General features: G+C 44.4%; 1 protein-coding gene across 1 annotated transcript; it reads left to right on the forward strand.

Annotated features, from left to right (window-relative positions):
• Positions 1-3,024: 3,024 nt before the first annotated feature.
• On the forward strand, positions 3,025-19,410 carry FKBP9 (FKBP prolyl isomerase 9). Its single transcript, XM_042888907.1, has 10 exons — positions 3,025-3,278; positions 6,019-6,164; positions 6,583-6,772; positions 7,452-7,597; positions 8,525-8,714; positions 10,657-10,802; positions 12,103-12,289; positions 14,572-14,717; positions 16,256-16,419; positions 17,814-19,410. The coding sequence occupies exons 1-10, from the start codon at positions 3,025-3,027 to the stop codon at positions 17,994-17,996; spliced, it is 1,752 nt and encodes a 583-aa protein (XP_042744841.1). The 3' UTR covers positions 17,997-19,410.
• The last annotated feature ends 1,137 nt before the right edge of the window (positions 19,411-20,547 follow it).

Raw genomic sequence — 20,547 nt, forward strand, 5'->3', positions numbered from 1 at the left:
GTTACACTCAGGCAGCATCTTGCCTACCTCAGATTCATGCTGAGACTTAATTTCCTTTTCCCATGTTCCCATAAATTATTCTTTATGTGAAATGATTTATCAGCATGCTCCTCAGCTTTCCTCAGTGCTCCCGAGACACGATTTGTACCAGCCAAGTGGGAAGGACTTTTCTTATCTAACTTCTCGGTACTTGAGCTATTGGATGAGCTCAAACAGTAACACTGCTGTGATATACAAGTAGAGAATCTGAGTTGGTATTGTTACTTCCTTAACCTTAAAAAGGCTCAGCGAACAGCATAGGATCCTTGCATTATATTTTAATTTGATATAGCAAAGTCCACAGCTAGAAGAGCTGCAGCCCCTGGAACATGAGGAGCACAGCATCCTACAAAGAGAGACGGTGTGCAAAGGCATGAATCCCACCCAGCAACTTAATCCTCATCTCATGTCTGCCTGCAAGATTCCTGAAAGACAAGTTTTTAGAGAGAATGGACCTTAGCTATACCTTGCATTGTGGTCTGGGAAGGATAATCCTTGCTGAAGGAGCAGGAATTTCAGACATGCCTGTGCTTATCCCCTGCTCACCCCGCATTAGTCAGAGCAGTGCTCTGAGCTGGATGCAGGGCAGGTGATCTGATAATGCTCTGTGTCCCCCAGGAGCTGGGGTTACTGCTCAAACAAACTGGTGTACAAATAGGTCTTCCCTTTCTGCGTCTGTGTATGCTTTGAAAAAGAAGTGAACTGCTAAAAATGAATTTCTGAGAAAAATACCCAGTACCTTTGGTGTTCTGCTGCTACTGTGCTACCTGGATAAGCAAGGAGGACAGAGAGCAAGCACGTCCACCTGGCTGAGCACTACCACTCTATCTATGCCCACAGCGGGGTGGACAAGTGGCTCCCCTTGACATCAATAACTTACAGCCATCCTGAGGCAGTGGTGGCAACATCAGAGATGGAGAACTGTTATTGATACAGGTGATGGGTAACAAGAACGAAACTGAGTATAAATTGAGTCCAAGGAGTTGTTTTAAGTTCACAGAACTTAACAAATGGGCATAAATAAAGAACGTGTCACTAGCTGGCAAACATAAGCCTTATCTTCATGTTGGTTGTGTCAACATGCTTCAGTGGTGAACTGTGAGTTCTTAAGAAAATAAAGCATGCCCATACAGCCCAACATCAACATGGGCAGCGGTTGCCAGATCATCTAAGCAGCCTGTTCAAAGAGTGTTTCACAGGGCTGATTTAGAATCACAGGAACACAGAGTTGTTAAGATTGGAAAAGACTTCTAAGATCATCCAGTCCAACCATCCCCGCCATGCACACTGTGTCCCTCAGTGCTACATCCACATTGTTCTTGAACACCTACAGGGACAGTGACTCCACCACTTCCCTGGGCAGCCTGTTTCAACGCTTGACCATTCTTTCTCAGCAGAATTTTTCCTAATATCCAACCTGAACCTCCCCTGGCACAACTTAAGGCATCATCTCTTGTACTATCGCTGGTTACTTGGGAGAAGAGGCCGACCCCCAGGTCTTTTCAGGGAGCTGTGAAGAGTGAACATGCAGCACAACTGTCGTTGGGATGAGAAAGTGATTGTAACCACAAACCTGGTTATCTTGAAATAGCCGCCTGAGCTGCTGACTTCTTTCACTTAGGTCACCTTGCAAGGTCTTAGCAATGTTAGTGTTATGCAAGAGCTTTGAAAACACTTTAAAAACATTAGATTTGGCTGCATCCCTGTGGGTGCTGTCAAACAACTGTGTGTCAGATGCATGCAGCCAGAAAGAAAGCCTGGAAAAGAGAAGGCTCTGGGGAGACCTCTTAGTGACCCTCCAGTACCTGAAAGGAGCTTATAAACAGGCGAGTAAGATTGACTTTTTGTACTGTCTACTAGCGATAGGATAAGAGGAAATGGCTTTAAGCCAAAAGAGGGGAGCTTTAGGTTAGATGTTAGAAAGAAATCTTTTACTCAAAAGGGTGGTGAGGCACCATCACAGCCTGCCCAAACAGGTTGTGGATGCCTCAGCCCTGGAGGCATTCAAGGCCAGGCGGGATGGGATGCTGGGCAGCCTGATCTGGTGTGTGGCAGCCATTCCCAGGGCAAGGGGTTGGAAATGGATGGTCTTGACAGTCCCTTCCAACCCAAGCCATTCTTTGATTCTAAGATTCTATTTCAGTAGCTTCCTCAAGTGCTGCATGCACATGAAAGCGATGCTGTGTCCTGTATCAGCCTCTCATCAGAGGTGTTGTTTAAACAACTGACATGCTTCTGTGCACTTCCATTCCAACCAGCTACCCCAGGGAGGGTGAGGCATTTCTTCTGACCAGGAAACTGCTGCCACAATGTTCATTCTTTTTTCAAAAGAACAGAAAAAAAAAAAAAAAAAAAAAGTTATTTAACTTGTATGGACTAGGGCTGGGTGCTTAGATTTTCCACTGAGGCTGGTTAGGGTAACTGAGAAAGCTAAGTTCTCTGTTATCACAGCTTGCAGGACCAGAGAGTAGGGAAAATGGATGCTCGGGTGCCACGAACGCCCACTTCTTTTGAGCCCTGGCATCCCACTCGGTGTTCGCGAGGTCATTTTTCTGTGCCGCCCGCACGGTTCAGCCGGCAGGGCGTTGCGAACACCTGTACCTTTAGAAGTCAGAACACGCGGGCGGCGATTCCGAACCTGCACAGTTCCAGGTGACGCCGACCCCGCGGTTCGCCCCGGCAACTCCGGGGCCTCCGCGTCACGCCAGATCGCGGCGCCAGGCGAGTCCCGGCCGCGGTCCCCTCTCCTCGCCGCGACACGGAGCGGTGGGGCGGGGCAGGCCGGACCCGCGCGGCGCCACGTCGCGCCGGGGGCACCGCGCCGCACCCCCCGTCCCCAAGGCGGGGGCCGCGCCCCGCCCCGGGTGGGAGCATTGTGGGGGAAAGGGGCCGGAGGCGCCGCATCCACGTTTGCAAGTTCTGCCGCCGCCGGAGGAGGAGCGGAGCGGGGCGGGCGCGGCCGGCAGCCTTCCCTCGCCTCCCTCCATGGCGGGGCCGGCGGCCGTGCCTCGGCGGGGAGCGGGCTGCGGCGCGCTGCTGCTGCTGCCGGCGATGCTGGTGAGCTGGGCGGCCTGCCAGGCGCCGCCGGTGCCCGCCGCGGAGCCGCCCTGGGACGGCGCCGACGTCCACGTCGAGCGGCGCTTCGTGCCCGAGCGCTGCCCGCGGGCCGTGCGGCGCGGAGACTTCGTGCGCTACCACTACCTCGGCTCCTTCCCCGACGGCACCCGGTTCGACTCCAGGTCGGCGCGCGGCTCCGGCGGCGGGATGGAGGCAGGGAGCCGTCTGGGGGGCGCGGGGAGGAGGTCGGGTGGGTGTCCGGTGTGGGGAAGGAAGGCTGGAGGGCTGCGGTGTGGTGAGGGGGCGTCGCTGCGGCCGTCGGGCCCCCTTTGGGGCGATCGGAACGCTCCGCTGCGTTCACACTGCTACCCCGGGGGCTCCGGGACCGTCAGGATGTCCTGGTGGGCAGCGGCGTCCCGTCACAGAGCCCAGGGATTTCCTGCCCGCTTCCGTCCGTGCCTTTCCTCTGTCTTGTTGAGGCTTAGCCCTACCAGAATGCAAAGCTTTGAGAGTCGTCGCTAACAGCAACACAACAGCAGTGCTCGTTCTGAAACGTTTGTGTATATTATCCTTGAGTCAACGTGGACTGTCTCCAGCAAAACTCCTTCCTCGTGTTGTTTTGGGATCAGGAAACCTAAACAGTGGGATCAGGAGACCGAGAGGGACACCAGCACAGCTCTCTGCCTGCTTTCTTCTCTATAATCTCGCTATAATCTCGCTAATCTTCCCGTGCCCCAGGGAAATGATCGTCCTGCAGAGTTCGGTCGTGGGGGCTTCCCAGTGCGTTTCAGGATGGCTCTGCATGAGGGCGACGTGCTCCCCGCTCACTTGAAAATGCATGCCGTTGTGGGAAGCAGCCACGTGTTCAGAGATGCGTTCCTGCTGTACCCACAGACGTCCATCGGTCTTGTGCCGAGCTGCGCCTGCAGAGCTCTGCACCACGCTGTGCACCTGGGCCCCGCAGCTGAGCGTGTGCTTGTGGAGTACAGAAGTGTTGGCTGGACTTCATTCTGTGTTCCTGGTAGCGTGGGTGTGAGTTGTGTGGAGTAGGACAGGGCTGTGGGTTGTCTGTCCCCTCGGGCCCTCTAAATGGCAGTGCTGATAGCCGGTGACAGTGGCAGCCTCACCAAAGTCCCTCAGGTGTTGAAATAAGGGAAGGTTTATTCGGATTCTTCTTCAGTTGTTGAAAATGGCCTTAAGCTTCCTGCTCTGTGCAGATGCTCCCAAGCTGTAATGCTGCTCCTCTTGCCAACACACTACTCCCAGCTCTTCCAGTGACAGCTGTTTCACATAACTAACTGATACACTTCTTTATTCATTCTTGTTTCCACAGCCACAAAGCGATATGGGTTTTTAAGCTTGAATTTAGTTCTCTATGCATCTGCTGTTAGTGTGGTGAGTTCTGCTGATAGAACCCGATATTGCTGAGCTGTAAAGGGTCTGCCAGGTCAGTTATGCAGAGCTGTACGCTCTACTCCGTGCTTTATTCAGCTCCTGCTCAGCACCAGTGGTTTCTTAATTGCAGGTTTATTTTTGGCAAGAATAATAAAAGAAAAACCCACAGAAAAACAATAAAAAACGTTTTGAAGTTCATCCCAAACTCAATGTCCTGCTTTATCGGGAGCTTATTTGAATACTTTCCGTCCTTGCGGGCCAGCGAGAATATCTGAGCAAGAGAAAGCGAGCGCTGCCTATAGAGGGCTCTCTGTTTTCAGGGAAGTGCTTGCCAGGAAGCAGAGAGCTCCCATGGAACATCCGAGGGGCTGCTGGGCCCGGGCCTGTTGAGGGAGCTCGGTGTGTTGTGTTGTGTGAGTGACACTCGCATCCTCCAAGGAGGGTCTGACATCATTTCCCCCTCACCGTCGCAGCGCTGGCTGCCCACCAGCACTGCAGCAGAACAGAGGCCTTTTTCTTCTCCACGTTCCTTTCTATCTGCAAAAAATAAATAAATAAAATTAAAAAAAATAAAAATAAATCCTTTAAATTGTGAAAGGAATTTGAAAAGGTGAAAGCAGTGGAAGCTTAGAAACAGGCATGAGGCTTTTGAAAACTTTCTGACACAGGTTTATACTTCCCTTTAAAGATGAATAGCGGCGGTAAGCTGGGTCCAGCAGAACAGGATGGTGTGGGGGCTTAGGGCAGCAGCAGGACTGACAAAGCTGGTGATGATGCTGTGCTGTGCTAACACTCTGCTTTCAGGACTGCAGGGAAGGCTTTCTTCAACATTTCAGAACAACTTCTTTCACCTGTTGAATGTTTCTTTTTGCAGTGGACGATCTCTTAATCAGATCAACTGATTTTCAATCTGGCTGACTTGCTGTTCAAGGCACAGCTGTAGTTTTTGCTATTTATTCAAATCTAAGTGAAATGAGAGCTGGGTGTGTGGTGGAGAAAATAATCGATGGGCAAACCTCACAGTTAGGACTCAAAGGCCCCTTCTTCCCTTTTCTCTGCTCTAGCAGCCACCAAGCACGGCGTCTCACATTGCAAAGCTTGTCAGTCTTGTGTGGTGTTTAATGTTGATTACCAGCGTTGACATGTTAAGATCCTGTTGTGAGAGCAGCCTCACATCCTTTCACATCCTGCAGCAGCATTTAATTTTCTCTTTTGTCCTGAATTTTTCAGTGCTGCTCCTAGCACTGGTGCATAAATTAATCGTTGGTAGGTGTGGGTTTTGAGTGCCTGCTGTGTCCGTGGCACAGCGTTAGGATGTGTGTCAGCTGGGTGGCGAGCAGCCAGCAGAGGAAAGGATGGGTTGGAGTTTCAGAAACACCTGGAATTGATTGTTCCTTTAGCAGCTGCCTCTCAATAAACTTGGGCTAACAGTCAAAGGGGGGACGAGGTACAGATAAGCTCTGAAAAACCAGCAGGAATGTCAGTAAAGGAACCACTAACCTTTTCTCCCTGCTTTTCCCTTTGCAGCTATGACAGGGGATCCACTTTTAACGTGTTTGTGGGAAAAGGGCAGCTTATTGCTGGGATGGACAAGGCCCTGGTTGGCATGTGTGTCAACGAGCGGCGCTTCGTGAAAATTCCCCCCAAGCTCGCCTATGGAAGCGAAGGCGTGTGTAAGTACAGTGTGCTGAAGGGGGAGCTGGGACTGCAGAGGACTTTCAGGCTGTAGCCATGCTAGCTAGAGATAGCTATTTATTTGCATCTGCTTTTTTTGTCAGATGCTTTTTTGTGTTTTGCCATTGTCAGTCTGCACCAGGTCTTGCCAGTGACAAAAGCAGCTTTGCTTGCAGACTCACAGGCTTAGATCAAGGTCACTTGAACAGATGGATGTAGTTGATAGCAGTTCATGCTGTCAGATCCTCCTCCCCCTGTGCAGCCGCAGAAGTGTTAAGGAACAGAGGGATACAAACCCACAGATGAAGAAGTTGTGCACCACGGATTGTTTAGGGAATGTGCAGGTTGATTCCCTTTACATTGCTGCCCTTTAGAAAACAGGACATAAACTCCATTGTGTTGTTCTGCTTTTTGCAGCTGGTGTGATCCCCCCCAATGCCGTGCTCCATTTTGATGTGCTTCTGATAGATCTTTGGAATCCTGAAGATGAAGTGCAGGTTGAGACTTACTTCAAACCTGAGAAGTGCACTCGGAGGGTCCAGGTGTCCGACTTTGTACGATACCATTACAATGGGACCTTCTTAGATGGGACTCTCTTTGATTCCAGGTGTGCAGCTGGGCTGTGTGTGCTTGTGTATTTTAGCAGGCATCTGAATTAGTCATGTGAAACCATCCTCTTCTCCCCCATTCTGTTGGTAGAGCAGTTAGTGCTATCTGACCAGAAACACAGGCAGTTTTCCCAAGAAATTAAAGGCCAGCATCGTGTAAAAGTGATTTATTCAGGCACTATGGGACAGCAGAACTGACTCAGACCAATAAAACAAACAGCTGTAGAATTTCTGCTAGGTATTAACAGCCCGTATCTGTATTACTGTCTGCTGCAGTCAGCTCATAGCTTTATCACTAATGCAGGATAGCTCTTCATGTTAACATACAAGCTTTATAAGTTAAGCGGGTGGAGGTTTAAAAGAAATTGAGCTATTAACACTTTTTTATTGAGATTTTAAATGTGCAGCATGTGTCCTTCGTTAAAGTCGTGTGGAAAATGATGCTTTAATAACAGCTGCCATTCTATTTGTAAATAAGTTTTCAAAACCTCTGCTAGGTTTCTGAGATAGCTAAGTGTTCTGGAAAATGCTAGGCAGCGAGACGTTGGTCAATTGATGAGCAATGTTAATAACGAGCAGCAAATGGTGACGTATATCATGCTTAGTGGTTGGCTGCTGGGGATTAATGTTGTTCCTGAATTGTTTGTTGGCTTTTTTTTGGTTTGTTTATATTTTTAGCCATAATCGGATGAGAACTTACGATACCTATGTGGGCATTGGATGGCTGATTCCTGGAATGGATCAGGGTCTCTTGGGGATGTGCGTCGGGGAGAAGCGCATTATCACAATTCCACCTTTCCTGGCATATGGAGAAGAAGGAGATGGTAAAGTTGTTCCTTATTATTATTATTATTATTATTATTTTTAATCTGAGCCATCTATATTCTAATACAAAGTCGAGCTTTGAGTATTTTAAATTCATGACAATACATGACTGCTAATTTCAGACAAAGGGAACAAAGTGATGGAAGGAGGGATAAAAATGTGTCACGTATGGGATGTAACTGATTATAAAATACAAGTTTTTTTTTTTTAACATGAGCAGTATGTTGCTTAGTTAACATATTGTTGGTACAAATTATAATCTTTATATACTGAAATCTAATTTCATTTAGAGAATATCACTTGTAGTTAATAATGGCTCCAAAAAGTCAGGTGACTGCATAATTCTTCCAAAGGCTGCCACTGGGAGCAGAAAACAGAAATACAGAGGCTGTGTTAGGAAATCTTGACAAGATCTTGAGCTCACTGATTGTCAGACAAAGCAATCCATGTTACAATTTGTGTGTTGGTGAAGTGGTATTTTTTTACTGAGAGAGTCAATTTATCCATCTTCAGCTTCCATTGTGTAGTCTCCTGTTTTGGTGTTAACAGGAGAGGAAGAGCAGATGTACCACATCTGTATGTTGATGGATATTTTAGGCACTTTATTCATAAAGTGTGTTGGAAATAGTGGTAGCTTAGAACATGGAACTCAGATGGACTTGGTGGCATACAGTGACTAAGGTGAGCATTACCAAAGAGCCTTGTTTTTGGTGAGGCAGTGCCATCACTATAGGAACAGAGGAAAATAACGGAATGGGAAATCAAGTGACAAACCCACACACACAGTGACTGACTAGAAGCAGATTATGCTGGTTTATTTTGGGAGCTGAAGTGCCTGATTTGGCAGTATTTTTCTTCATCAAGAACGCTTCAGCTCCCTGTAGAACATGGGCTCTGTCTTACCAGCTTTCTGCTGTCGTTTTCAGGTAAGGAGATCCCTGGCCAAGCTTCTCTTGTCTTTGATGTGGCTTTGCTAGATCTCCACAACCCTAAAGATGGTATTACTATTGAGAACCAGTTTGTGCCGGAATCTTGTGAGCGAAGAACCCAAGCAGGAGACTTCATCCGATACCATTACAACGGCACGCTTTTGGATGGCACCTTGTTTGATTCCAGGTACCCAAACCCTTGAGCACCACAGAATCCATTTCCAACTTGGTTTGTCTGTCTTGTCCATAATATGCTTACGTGAAACTCTTCGCCAGTCCTTCCTTTTCGGAAGTTTTCAATGGAGTTGGAGTCTTCTTGCATTAAAAAAAACACCCAGCTCTTATCAAACTAAGAAGACAGAGGGCTATTTTGTATCTGGGCACTATCAGAGACGCCATCTAGGGGTTGCCATCCATCTGATAAAGCTCTACATGCTTCAGACATGTGTGCTTGAATAGTTTTTGCTCCACTGAGCTTATATGCCAAGTAGGTAACTCTACTAAAGAGAGAGAAAGTAAATATGATTCTTATTTTATTTTTTATGTCCTGAGAATTGTGGGTCAGTGATCTCGTGCCTAGTTGGAGGTTGAAACCTTCCTTATCTACTTGAAAGCTGTCTACATTTTGAAGGCTGGTGCCTTTCAAGACAAAATTCATCAACACAGTTACTTGATAAAGGAAGAAGGTTCACTGTCACTTCATATTCATAGTGCTCTGGGTACATCCACACCTTGTGCAGAATTATATGATGAATAATACCCTTGTAACTTACTGAGACATTATTTTTTTTTCTTTTAATGAGCAGTACATTACTTTCCTTCTCCACCTTTCAGAGCACCTTACAAAAACTTGCAAGTTGAGAACTTCTAGGTTATCCACAGTGCATCTGGCCAGAATATCTCTCTTTTTTTAATTTTCCAGAAGTAAATGGGTATTGCCTTTTCTGTAGTAATTAAACAATCGTTTAAAATAGCTGTAATATGTTTACTGGGGGTTTTGTCAATAATTAGTAATAAATGCTTTGTAGGCAGCTGCCTGTATATCATTCCAAAGAGCTGATAATTGTTACAATCTTTGTTAAAGTGTCATATCCTGGCTTCCTGCAGAATTTACAAGAAAGGCCATGTCTGACAAGCCTAGGAAGAAATAGAGCAGCTAGCAATAGTTAGTGAAAGCCTTGGAGTCAGCCAGGAAAAAAAAAAGTCACTAGTACAGGGAGCATTCCAAAAGCACAGCTAATGGCTGGGGTCAAGATCTCTAATAATCTTTTCATTCATTTCTTTCTCTGCAATATTCAGCTGCAGCAAGTACCTGGGAAGCTCAGCCAAGGCAGTCTGGACTTAGAGCAGTTCAGCAAGCCCCCAAATTAACTAAGGCTGTATATTGGTCTCCTTCTGTCCCAGAGTTCCTTGTAAAGATGAATTAAAACCTTTCTGCCTTCCCTTCTTTGTGTTGTGCCTTCATGTAACATGGCTCAAAGAAAGGCAGAAGACAGACACATCCTTCTGGTAAACAATCACTTGTTGCAGGCTTGTTTCACTCTTAGCTTAGGTGCAGAAGCATATTCATAAACCAGTGTTTCAGCGATTGAGATAGTTAAGAACGGAAGGATAGTGTCGATACTTTTTGTTGTCATGACTCATTTTAATGCTGTGCATCCCAGGAGAACTCATTTATTCTGCCTCCTGCCTGTAGCAGTTCAGCAGCATAGCTGTGGTTGCAAACTGAGACAAAATGCACCTGCAATATATCTTGCTAAGCACTGATGAGAATAGGGTTAGAGCATGGGAAAATTTAAAGGAGAAAACTGATATTTTTTTTTTTCCAGCAATTTGAACTCAACAAACATCATTTGTAATAAAGTACAGACAAAGGTGAGATGTTTTTCAGCATATAGTAGGGATGCATTTGCAAACAAGCCAGGGTCCCAGTGGTGGCTATTGAATGGCACGTATGCATCACTGACTCGTGAAACTTGGTGGCCTACATTCATGGTGATTGCACTGTGTCTCTCTGGTGATGGTTAATGACCACGTGTTTGACCTAACTGGTTTAAGAACTGTGTTGCAAGATTCTGTACTCTCTTGAGCACCTGCCAGTGCTAAAAAAGCAAATAACTTTTCCACAGCTACTCACGAAATCGTACATATGACACCTATGTGGGGAAGGGCTATGTGATTGCTGGGATGGATGAAGGTTTGCTAGGTGTATGCACTGGTGAAAGGAGAAGAATAATAATCCCTCCTCACCTTGGATATGGAGAAGAAGGAAGAGGTAAGATTGACTTTTCATTCAAGACTTCCATAATTAATGATGTTTCCTTTGCTGTTCTGTGCAGTTGTTTGTAGTTAAGCTATATGAAGTATTTTTTTTTTTTTCCAACTTTCTGGCATACAAAAGGCTTATAAACTAATCTGTTAATTTTGTGGGCATGCAACTGACAGGATAACACCCAGAACGTGCAAAATTATTTTAATTACCCAATAGGCAGGACAATAGGAATGCAGGACAATCTCTCATGTAATTGGTGACCTGGAATCATTTGGATAATTAATGTTTCAGGCAGATTGGTACTTGGTGACCTGAAATCATTTGGATAATCAGTGTTTCAGACAGACTGGTACTTGGGTGCCAGGAACTCTGCAGCATTGCAGAATCAGATTCCTTCCTGTGTGTCTTAACAAGTGCTGTGTGCTAAAGGAATTAACTGTGTTAAGTTTTCTTCCCCATTCCTTCCACAGCCACAGGTTTTGTGGACTCCTAAGCCGCCTCTGTAAACGGATGCATGTAACAGCAAAGTATCTGTGTATGTATAACATACAATTAAAATTCCTTTGGGAGGATTTACTGGTACTGAAAGGATTGCTGTGAGAGGTTGAATATGATAATCCTTCTAGCCAATCACAGTTCTGTGGCTGGTATTTTAAAAGCTACCTCCAGGGTTGATATTTGGAAAAAAACTGACTTAGAAGAGAAGCCTGTGTTCTGTGAATACAAATTCTGGGCTCTTGATTTGGGAATGAGGTTCCTTACCAACAAAACTCATTGCTGGCTCTGGATGTGCTGGGCACTGCTGGTAATGCAATTATCGTTATTCTGCATAGGGGAGAAGAAGTTGCTTGCTATCAGCACATATTAAGAAAATGTAACCTTTAAGACACAATGGCATTCCTTGAAGCATGAGAAATCCTAGGAGAATTCTGATGGTCGATAATGAGTTGATGTGTGAAACAAATAGCAGTTTCATTTAGGGGGGTCAGAGGAAAATACATGCTTACTGCTTCATTTCTGAGTGGTTTTCCAATTCGGAATAATGAATATTTTTTCCTTCATCATGGAACTGAGTGCAAACTCAGTGCTTTTCTACTGGTTCACTTTCCTACATTGGATGAAACTTGCATCTGTTGCTTGTAGAGGAGCTGTAATCCTTTAATTCTGAACAAGAAGAGCAAAGTGACTCAGTAGTGGACGTAGAGGGAATTATTATTTCTACTGGGTACAGAACCTGGTCATCATATGACTTTTTGGGTACCATTTCTATTCTTACTACTTGCCTAATTTGCTTCTTATCTAGGAAAGATTCCTGGATCTGCGGTGCTGGTCTTTGACATTCATGTGGCTGACTTCCACAACCCCTCTGATTCAGTCAGCATTACTGTTAACTACAAACCTTCCAACTGCAGCCTCCTGAGTAAGAAGGGAGATTACCTGAAGTATCACTACAATGCTTCACTCCTGGATGGCACTCTGCTGGTCTCGACGTAAGTATGTTACCCATTAAAGAAAATGGCTGTGGCAGCAGTGAAGGCAGAGTGAATATCACAGAATCACAAAATGGCCAGGGTTGGAAGGGACCTCAAGGATCATGAATCTCCAACCCCCTGCCACATGCAGGGCCACCGACCTCCCCATTTAATACCATACCAGGCTGCCCAGGGCCCCATCCAACCTGGCCTTGAATACTTGCAGGGATGGGGCATCCACAGCCTCTCTGGGCAGCTGTTCCAGCACCTCACCACTCTCTGTGAAGAATTTCCCCCTGATATCCAACCTAAATCTTTCCTCCCTCAACTTCAAACCATTTCCCCTTGTCCTGCAGTTATCTATTCTTTTAAAGAGTTGATTCCCCTCCCCCCTGTAGGCTCCCTTTAGGTACTGGAAGGCTGCAGTGAGGTCACCCTGCAGCCTTCTTTTCTCCAGGCTGAACAAGCCCAGCTCCCTCAGCCTGTCCTCATAGGGGAGGTGCTCCATTCCCCTGATCATCTTCGTGGCTCTCCTCTGGACCCTTGTCTGGAATAGCCTGAGAAGCTATTACACAGTTTGTATTTTTATGTCTGCCTGCCTAAGAAGTATTGGAGAAGGAAGGCAGTCTATCATAGTGAGAGAACCAGGAAGAAAGAGGGCGTAGGAATGTGCTGGGAAGAACATAAACACTACAGGCAGAGTGATGAAACGAGTTGGCTGCATGACAGATGGCAAATTCAGGAATCTGGGCCCGTTGTACCGCAGTGGCACAGGGCTATGTGTGTGAACAAACCAGTTTCCTGGTAGAGTTTGCACTCTGTTGGCTCAGTGCTCCTGAGAGAGGTCTGGTAGAGGCACTCTGTGTGATCCTGTTAAAGCTAGCTTCAGGGTGTTGTACAGTAAGTAGTCATCATCATATCTGTACCACGGATGGGTGCTGGTTTTCCTTAGTGCAACTGTACTGTTGCAATAAGTGGCGGCGTGGAGAAATTATCATCAGGTCATTGCTGTGATTATAGTGTTTCTCTTCCTGTTGACAGTAGGTTTATGAGGGTAGCAGAGTGCTCCAGTCTCTCATATACAACTAAAGTAAGCTCGCAACACTGTTTAGCTGCAGCTTCAATACTTTTGCTAGCTTGTTTCTGTTGTTTTTTGGATAGCATTAGTCATCTAAATAATATTTTATTTTTGGCAGGGAAGTTGGAAAAAGCTATTTTTAAACAGGTTATAATTATTATAGGAAGCCAGTGCATAGTTTTCACAGTTCACACAATAGCTTGCAGAGCTGAAAAGCTGACTTACGTTGAAGCACATGATATTATGCTGTGGTCAGGTATGTATAGAAATAACACCATGCATACAAAACACCTTTTATGTGGTAGAAATGCACAATTCTCATTTTGTGGCAGGAGCCAAGTGAGACTGTCTTATTCAAAGCAGTTCACAGGGCATCAAAGATCGTGTATCTCACAGTTCTAAATGTAAGATGGGCCTGCAATCCATTGAATTCTTTTCTTTGCAAATAATGCTCCGTTCTAAAAAACCAAAAAACAAAATGTGTCCTGCAATGGTAAAGTCAAGCCAAACAGCCAAGGACAGAGACTGACAGAAGAAAGGATCCTGCTGATGTGGTGCATACTATGTAAGAAGTCTTGACACAGGACACTCTTATTTTTAGAGTTACAACATATGCTTATCTCTTATCTCTTGGTCATTTCTAATTTCAGGAATAAACTAGAGCAACAAAGCATAATTCAATAAGTAATAATGTTAAATAGCAGTAGTACTCTTATGCTTTCCAGCTGCCTTGATAATTCACTTGTTATGGTGAGTGATTAATATTAATGTAATGGCTGATGCTTGTGAATGTATCCCAGTCCTCGTAGGCTTGTAGTTCTGGGACCAATTTACATCTGGAGTTTTTAGATGTGCTAAAAAAGCCAACGTTGTTTGTTGAAAATATTTGAGAGGCAGAACATCTTGCTTAGAAATAAACTACTTTGGGGGTTTAATTGGCAGGATGAATCATTCTAATGGGATTTCTTTCATGAAACCTAGAATTTTAATACCAGATGGCTTCTCAACTGGGACACTTCTGTTTGATGTTGCCTTGAGAAGAACTTCAGGTAACTGCTTGGTAGAACAGAGCATTGGGCATGAAATTAATTCTTGCCAAAGAGAAAACACTAATTAGAAACCGCTACTTACGTGGTAGTTCTGAATAATAGAAATTCTCTACAGTATGTTGATTTATTTATTTTTTAATTTTGTGTTTCTTTTCCTGCTCCCTTTGCTCCAGACACAGTCTTGGCAAGACCTACAACATAGTTCTGGGATCCGGACAGGTGGTGATAGGGATGGACATGGGCCTGCAGGATATGTGTGTCGGAGAGCGACGGACGGTGGTTATACCACCTCATCTTGGTTATGGAGAAGATGGAGTGGGTAAGTGAGTGAGACCTATTGCATGGCCACGACCTATTGCACGGCCACTTAGGACCTCTGGAGCATGTCTGCAGGTTTTGTTACTTGCTAAGTGTTAGGATATAAGGTAAGTCTCTCTTAGCTGCTTGAACGTGATTTCTTAGAGTTTGTTTTCATTGCATTATTTGAGGCACTGCCCCCATTCCCTGTTGAAAGGAACGCACTGCCTGTGTTGCATTTAAGTCATGTTATTGCTGTGGCCACTGCAGAGAGTATCCCAGTACAAAGGTTAACACGTGCTCCAGTCATGTTGCTTTGTCAAAATGGAAAGCTCCAGGCACTCTGGTGTTGCAGAGGGATGTAAACACAGTTCTCACTGATAGGGAATGGGTGCTCACTGTGCTGTAAAGACAACTGAATTTAGCACTTGTGTGTTAGAAAATTCAAAGAAAAGTCAAAATTCAGAAACCATGTAATCTGAGTGTAAAATGTGCAGCAATTTACGACCACAGCTGTTGAAACCCCAGCAAGAAAACAAGGCACCTTGGAAAATCCATGTTTTAGAGCACTGAGGCTTATCACTTTTTTAATGACAAGGACAACAATAGAAAGAACAATATTATCAATATAGAAATGATAAGAACTTTGATAGTTAAAGAACTGAGGGGAACGAATCTTATCAGGAGATTCCCAAGAGCAAAAAGCTCTGGTTTAATGTGGAAACAGTTGTGTAAGTAGCTATGCTCCTTGAATGTCTCCAGAACAGTTTGTATTTTATAAAAACTGCCAGGCATCAAACATCAGGCTTAATGGAGAATTAATTTGTGATAAGTGATAAAAAGGCTTTTATACTTGTACCTGGTTTCCATAAGAATTATGAAGAAATATGAATATTAGAAATATATGATATTTTATACTATTCTATAAGATTTATAGTTATATATAATACATTGAAAAATAACTTATACAATGGAAAAAAAACCCTGCTATTTATATTTAATTTAATATTATATTTAAAAACCCCTTATGAATATACCAGTGGTGGGTATTTGGCATCACACTAACTGTATTTGATATCCATGGTTTAAAACATTACATGATGGTCAGTGTTTTGATTTATGCCCACAAATCTGAAGAGCTTCTTGTTGCTGCTGAATAAAAGTTAGAGATGACCTCTGTTTTACTTTTTCAAGGATAAATTAAGCTCCTTCTGTAGTTTAATTGAGGCAGTATAGCTAGCTGGTACAACACGTGTATGTATTTGTGTCACTGACACTTTGACACACAGTATATTGTGTAGATAAATTAATTTCCACAATTTTTACTTTCTAATTTAAAAAAAAAGGTGGATGCAGTTTTATTCTGATTTCTTCCTTTATGTTACATTCACCTCTGAAGGGAGCAGGAAGGTTTGGTGGGCTTGGAATCCCAGGGCTTGGGAATCCCAATAGAAAAGAACCCATTGGAGATGGAAGAGAAATATAATTCTGTATTAAAAGCAAATGTCCTCACTTACTCTGAAGAGTATAAATACCTCTCTTTGCCTTTCGTTGGGACAGAAGGAGAAGTGCCTGGCAGTGCCGTGTTAGTTTTTGACATTGAACTGCTGGAGCTGGTGTCTGGCTTGCCTGAAGGATACATGTTTGTCTGGAACGGTGAAGTCTCTCCCAATCTTTTTGAAGAAATAGACCAGAATCACGACGGAGAGGTTCTTTTGGAAGAGGTAAGCTAAGGCAGTGAAAATCCTTCCTATGGTTTTTTTCCTGATGCCATCACCAAGGTGCTGAGATATCAAAGAATGGGCTCTTTGCATCACTTTGCTTGTCTTTTTTCGTATCTCGGGTGTTTTCAAGTTAACAGGAAGCCAGTGTGTCTGTTTAAATACAGTTATTTAGCTCTAGAGAGGGAGGTGAGGGGAAAAAAACCAAACAGGAATGGCCATACTACTTAAGACTCTGTTCTACTGTTGTCTCCTGCGGTCAACATCAGATCTGTAGGGAAAGGGCATAAAAGGCAAGGCTAGTATTCAATGATCCTTCACTATATCAACCTTGACAGTGTCTGCTCACTGAAGGTTTTTGGTGAAATCTTGAGACAAAGATGAGCTTGCAGTAGTGCATCCAGGAACTGTCCAATGCTTCTGGAACCTCCCTAGGTGAATGGTGTGCTGTGCAATGAACGAGTCCTTCCCCTCACTTGCTCTTCAAATCTGCGGTGTGAGAATGCCACTGAGTGGCAAGTCCCTTCTCTTTGCCGTGCCACTTCTGATCCTATAAATCTCTGCGAGGTGTTCTTCTGTGTTTTCTCTTCACTGAGGAATTTCATTTGTTTGTTTTGAATTCTCTGGTCTTCCCTGTCATGTCCTCCTGGTCGCCTGGCAAGGAGGGAGGGAGGAGCAAAGGAGACCAGAGGGCGCTTAGTCCAAAAAGTGTCAATGAATGGCAAAAGAAGTTCTTGCCACTGAAGCTTATTTAGCAAGTAGTGCCATAGAGATCAGTGATCAGCAAAGCTGACTGCGGGCTTTCTGTTCATGGCAAGCCAGCAGTATGACTTCTGCCAGATGTCTACCTTCAATAACATCATCACATGTGTCAGGAAAGAATTTTTAGGGAAAACTAACCTTGTAACCTGGCAACCTTTTCATCACTCTTCCCTTCATCAAAATTATGGGAATTGAATGCAAGGCATAATGCCTGGAGCTACTTTAACAAAATGCATGGTATCCTGATATTTCAGCTCTCATTTGTGTTTCATTCTTTCAATCTTTTAAGCTGCAGGTGGAGGCTTCTTTTACGAGACAAACTTCTTGTGTCAGCATGCAGAATTAGACACCCTCTCTCTGTACAGAACTGCTCCTAAGTCACTTTTTGTTCACCTCATCTTTCCTACACCCAGAAAAAACAAACCTGAAACAAAACACTCAAAATGATGAGAAATAGCTTTTCTTTTTCTGAATCCAGAGATGGCTGGAATAAGTTGAGGAAATTCCCCTCGAGCTCCACGTAGTGCAATTTAATCTCATCTGTCTCTCCTAATTAGTCTAATTTAAGTTGTAAGATTTATCTCATCAGTTCAGTGTTTGTTCTAAATGAGCTGTTTTCTCCTCCTTTCCCACAGTTTTCAGAGTACATTCAAGCTCAGGTTGATTCTGGCAAAGGAAAACTAGCTCCTGGTTTTGATTTTGAGAAGATTGTCAAAAATATGTTCACCAATCAGGACCGGGATGGAAATGGTAAAGTTACTGCGGAAGAATTCAAGCTGAAGGACCAAGAGGCCAAAGAGGGACACGATGAACTGTAAAGCTAAGAGGAGTGAAGGGTACTGGGCTGGCCTACTCTTAGGACGTGTGTACTGGGAGGGGTTTAAGCAAGTGTGTTTCTGTAAGGTTAGTGCTCAGCCTGTGTGTGCTGGGCAGACTGATGAAACAGGAGGAGATTTTTCAGTTGGAACTGTTAGGTGTATGTAAAAATAAAAAGCAGTCTTAAGTGCCTTAAGAGAGGATGTGTAACCTGATAGAGTGTACTGCCAAACGTGGCGTCGTGAAGCATGCGGTCTGTGGATCAATACAAAGTGACTTGGATGTGTGGAGGGGAGACACTTACAGAGTGCCTTCAAAAGAACTTTGAGAAACACGCCGTACCTGAAATATTTCTGCAGGAGGACAAATCAGAAAATATTCCCCGTGAAAATAACTCAACATTGTCAGTAGTGGATCCCATTTCCTTTCAGAAGGGATGAGTGCTCTCTCCGGTAACGGAACAAACTCAGAGGAATATTTGCCAGTGGGAGCTCTTGATTTGCAAATTGCAGAACACATCAGTGATCACCGTGCCATTGCAAAATGTCCTAAGCTGTGAAGTGAACAGGCCTGTATCCGTGTGAGGGGTGGGTTATTACTTCATGAAATGAGTTTGCCAACCCTCTGTTATATTGAATAACTTTGACTCTTCTTGCTGGCCTGTTAAAACACTGTTCACCGTTTTAGGGGGTGATTCCCAAACATTTATAGTTGCAATTTTATTTATAGTTCTGTTAGACTTTAAATATTAGTATTACGGGGTCCAAATAGTGTCATAAGTACTGGACACAATCGATTCTGTGTTGGGTTTCTGCCTCCTATTTAGGGAATTGTTAGGCTCAGGAGCCACGAGGAGCTGGTGCAGCAGAGCAGCCTGGCATGGTGAACAAACAAAAAGACAGTGACAGAATCAAGGAACAGACCCTGTTTACACCTGCAAATGTTCTGGCGTATCCCTCGATATATCAGATGAGCCCTGGGAGTGCTGTTTAGATGATGAACTCTTCATACAATCACCCGTGAAAGCTCTAAATGTAGCTCTAGCTGTTTAATATAAAAATATGCTGAATAGCCATTTTTTTTCTTCTGGAAAGCTGTATGATTTCCCCCCTCACTCCGTTACACGTAAGGAGCACAAATAGGTATAGTGCAACACTGTCAAAGACACGTAGAAAGGGAGTTGTGTTTCATTATATGCTTTGTGTCTACTTCCTTGCTTTTCTTCATCTGTACATGTGGGTTGTAAGCTCCCTGAGAGATGCTCTTTAGAAACTGATGTTTTGATTGGGCAAAAACATTTTGCATTGGTTTTTAATACAGCTGTTAAAGAAAAAGCAGTGAACTGTTTTTGGCATTTGATATCATTAAATGTGGGATGACTGATCTTTTTGTTAAATAAAATGTTGATTAATTACATTTTCTTCCTGGCATTTTGATAGGTGGGGACAGAGCAGAAGCAAATACCCTTCACACAGCACTCTTCTTGTGCACACAACAGTCTTACACGTTCAGTTTTACTACTAATCTCAGGGAAAAAATACTTTGAATTAAAATACTTGATTCAAAGCAGTTAAAACCACAATCAAATATTCTGGTTGTGTACTTCACAGAAGAGAAGCTAAATCAACTCTCTGGCCTTGCAGGGAGTTCCCTATGCTAACCACCCCATACTTGCATCACTTGGGACCACTGGGCAGGTGATGTTTCCCTGGGCTGGGGACTCGATGTCTCTCAGCTGATGAAGCTGGATTACATACAGAAGGAGCAGTGTTTAATTCCTCAGGGTAGTGAAAGCAAACCCACTGTGCTCTGCAGCTGGGATTTGATGTTTTCACTTCTGTAGGTCCAGCATTGCATGTACTGCAGGTAAAATGCTGGGAACCTGGCCTGCTTTGAGGCCAACGTCAGCTACACCTCAGCTATAAACACTGTAGCTAGCAGTAGATGGCAATGGAAATGCAAATATTTTTGTTTTACCTGAGCTGGCTCCTCAGAAGTGTCAACATCTTGCAAAAGTAGATTTCTCAGAACAGTATTGCACAAAGTTTTTCCCCTGCATTTTAGTTGTAAGTAGATTGCTTGCTTGCCGCTGTTGTTCGGATTTACTTCTGTGCATTTATGGAGCCAACGTGGGGAGCTGGAAGCAAGTTCTGATTGAGTGCTGCCAGAAATAGTCCCCAAAATGTGGAAATAACCCCATAATCTCTTCACTATGTACCTCAAAAAGACGTGTTCTGAGGATGGAAAATCTGAGAAAAATCTTAGTCACTGGGACTGTCTGCGTGGAGGATCCTTGCAGTCACTTCCCCGAGGTGATCTGAAAGTTCCTAGAAAACCAGGAGTGCAGAGCTGTCCTGTGGGTTAGGCTGAGTACAAAGAGCAGCACTGCAGTCCCTTGGCAATCCCTCAGACTGCAACGCTGGAATTTTTCAGAAGCACAGGTCTGTGATGGCGTAACGGGTCTGACTTCACTGCCCAGGGCTAGGGTACATCGAGGAGCTAAATCTTCATTTCACTCTTTCTTAGGCCTTCACAAGTGTGGTTTGTGACTTC

The sequence above is a fragment of the Lagopus leucura genome, unplaced genomic scaffold, assembly GCF_019238085.1.
Source record: "Lagopus leucura isolate 7727_CA_CO unplaced genomic scaffold, USGS_WTPT01 Super-Scaffold_100157, whole genome shotgun sequence".
Lineage (NCBI taxonomy): Eukaryota > Metazoa > Chordata > Aves > Galliformes > Phasianidae > Lagopus > Lagopus leucura.

Bases quoted from the DNA above. Each gene is read 5' to 3' on its own strand.
- FKBP9 (XM_042888907.1), top strand. From the start codon at position 3,025: ATGGCGGGGCCGGCGGCCGTGCCTCGGCGGGGAGCGGGCTGCGGCGCG. The intron at 8,715-10,656 runs GTACCCAAACCC...ACTTTTCCACAG, and splicing joins GGCACCTTGTTTGATTCCAG to CTACTCACGAAATCGTACAT. The intron at 16,420-17,813 runs GTAAGCTAAGGC...CCTTTCCCACAG, and splicing joins GAGAGGTTCTTTTGGAAGAG to TTTTCAGAGTACATTCAAGC.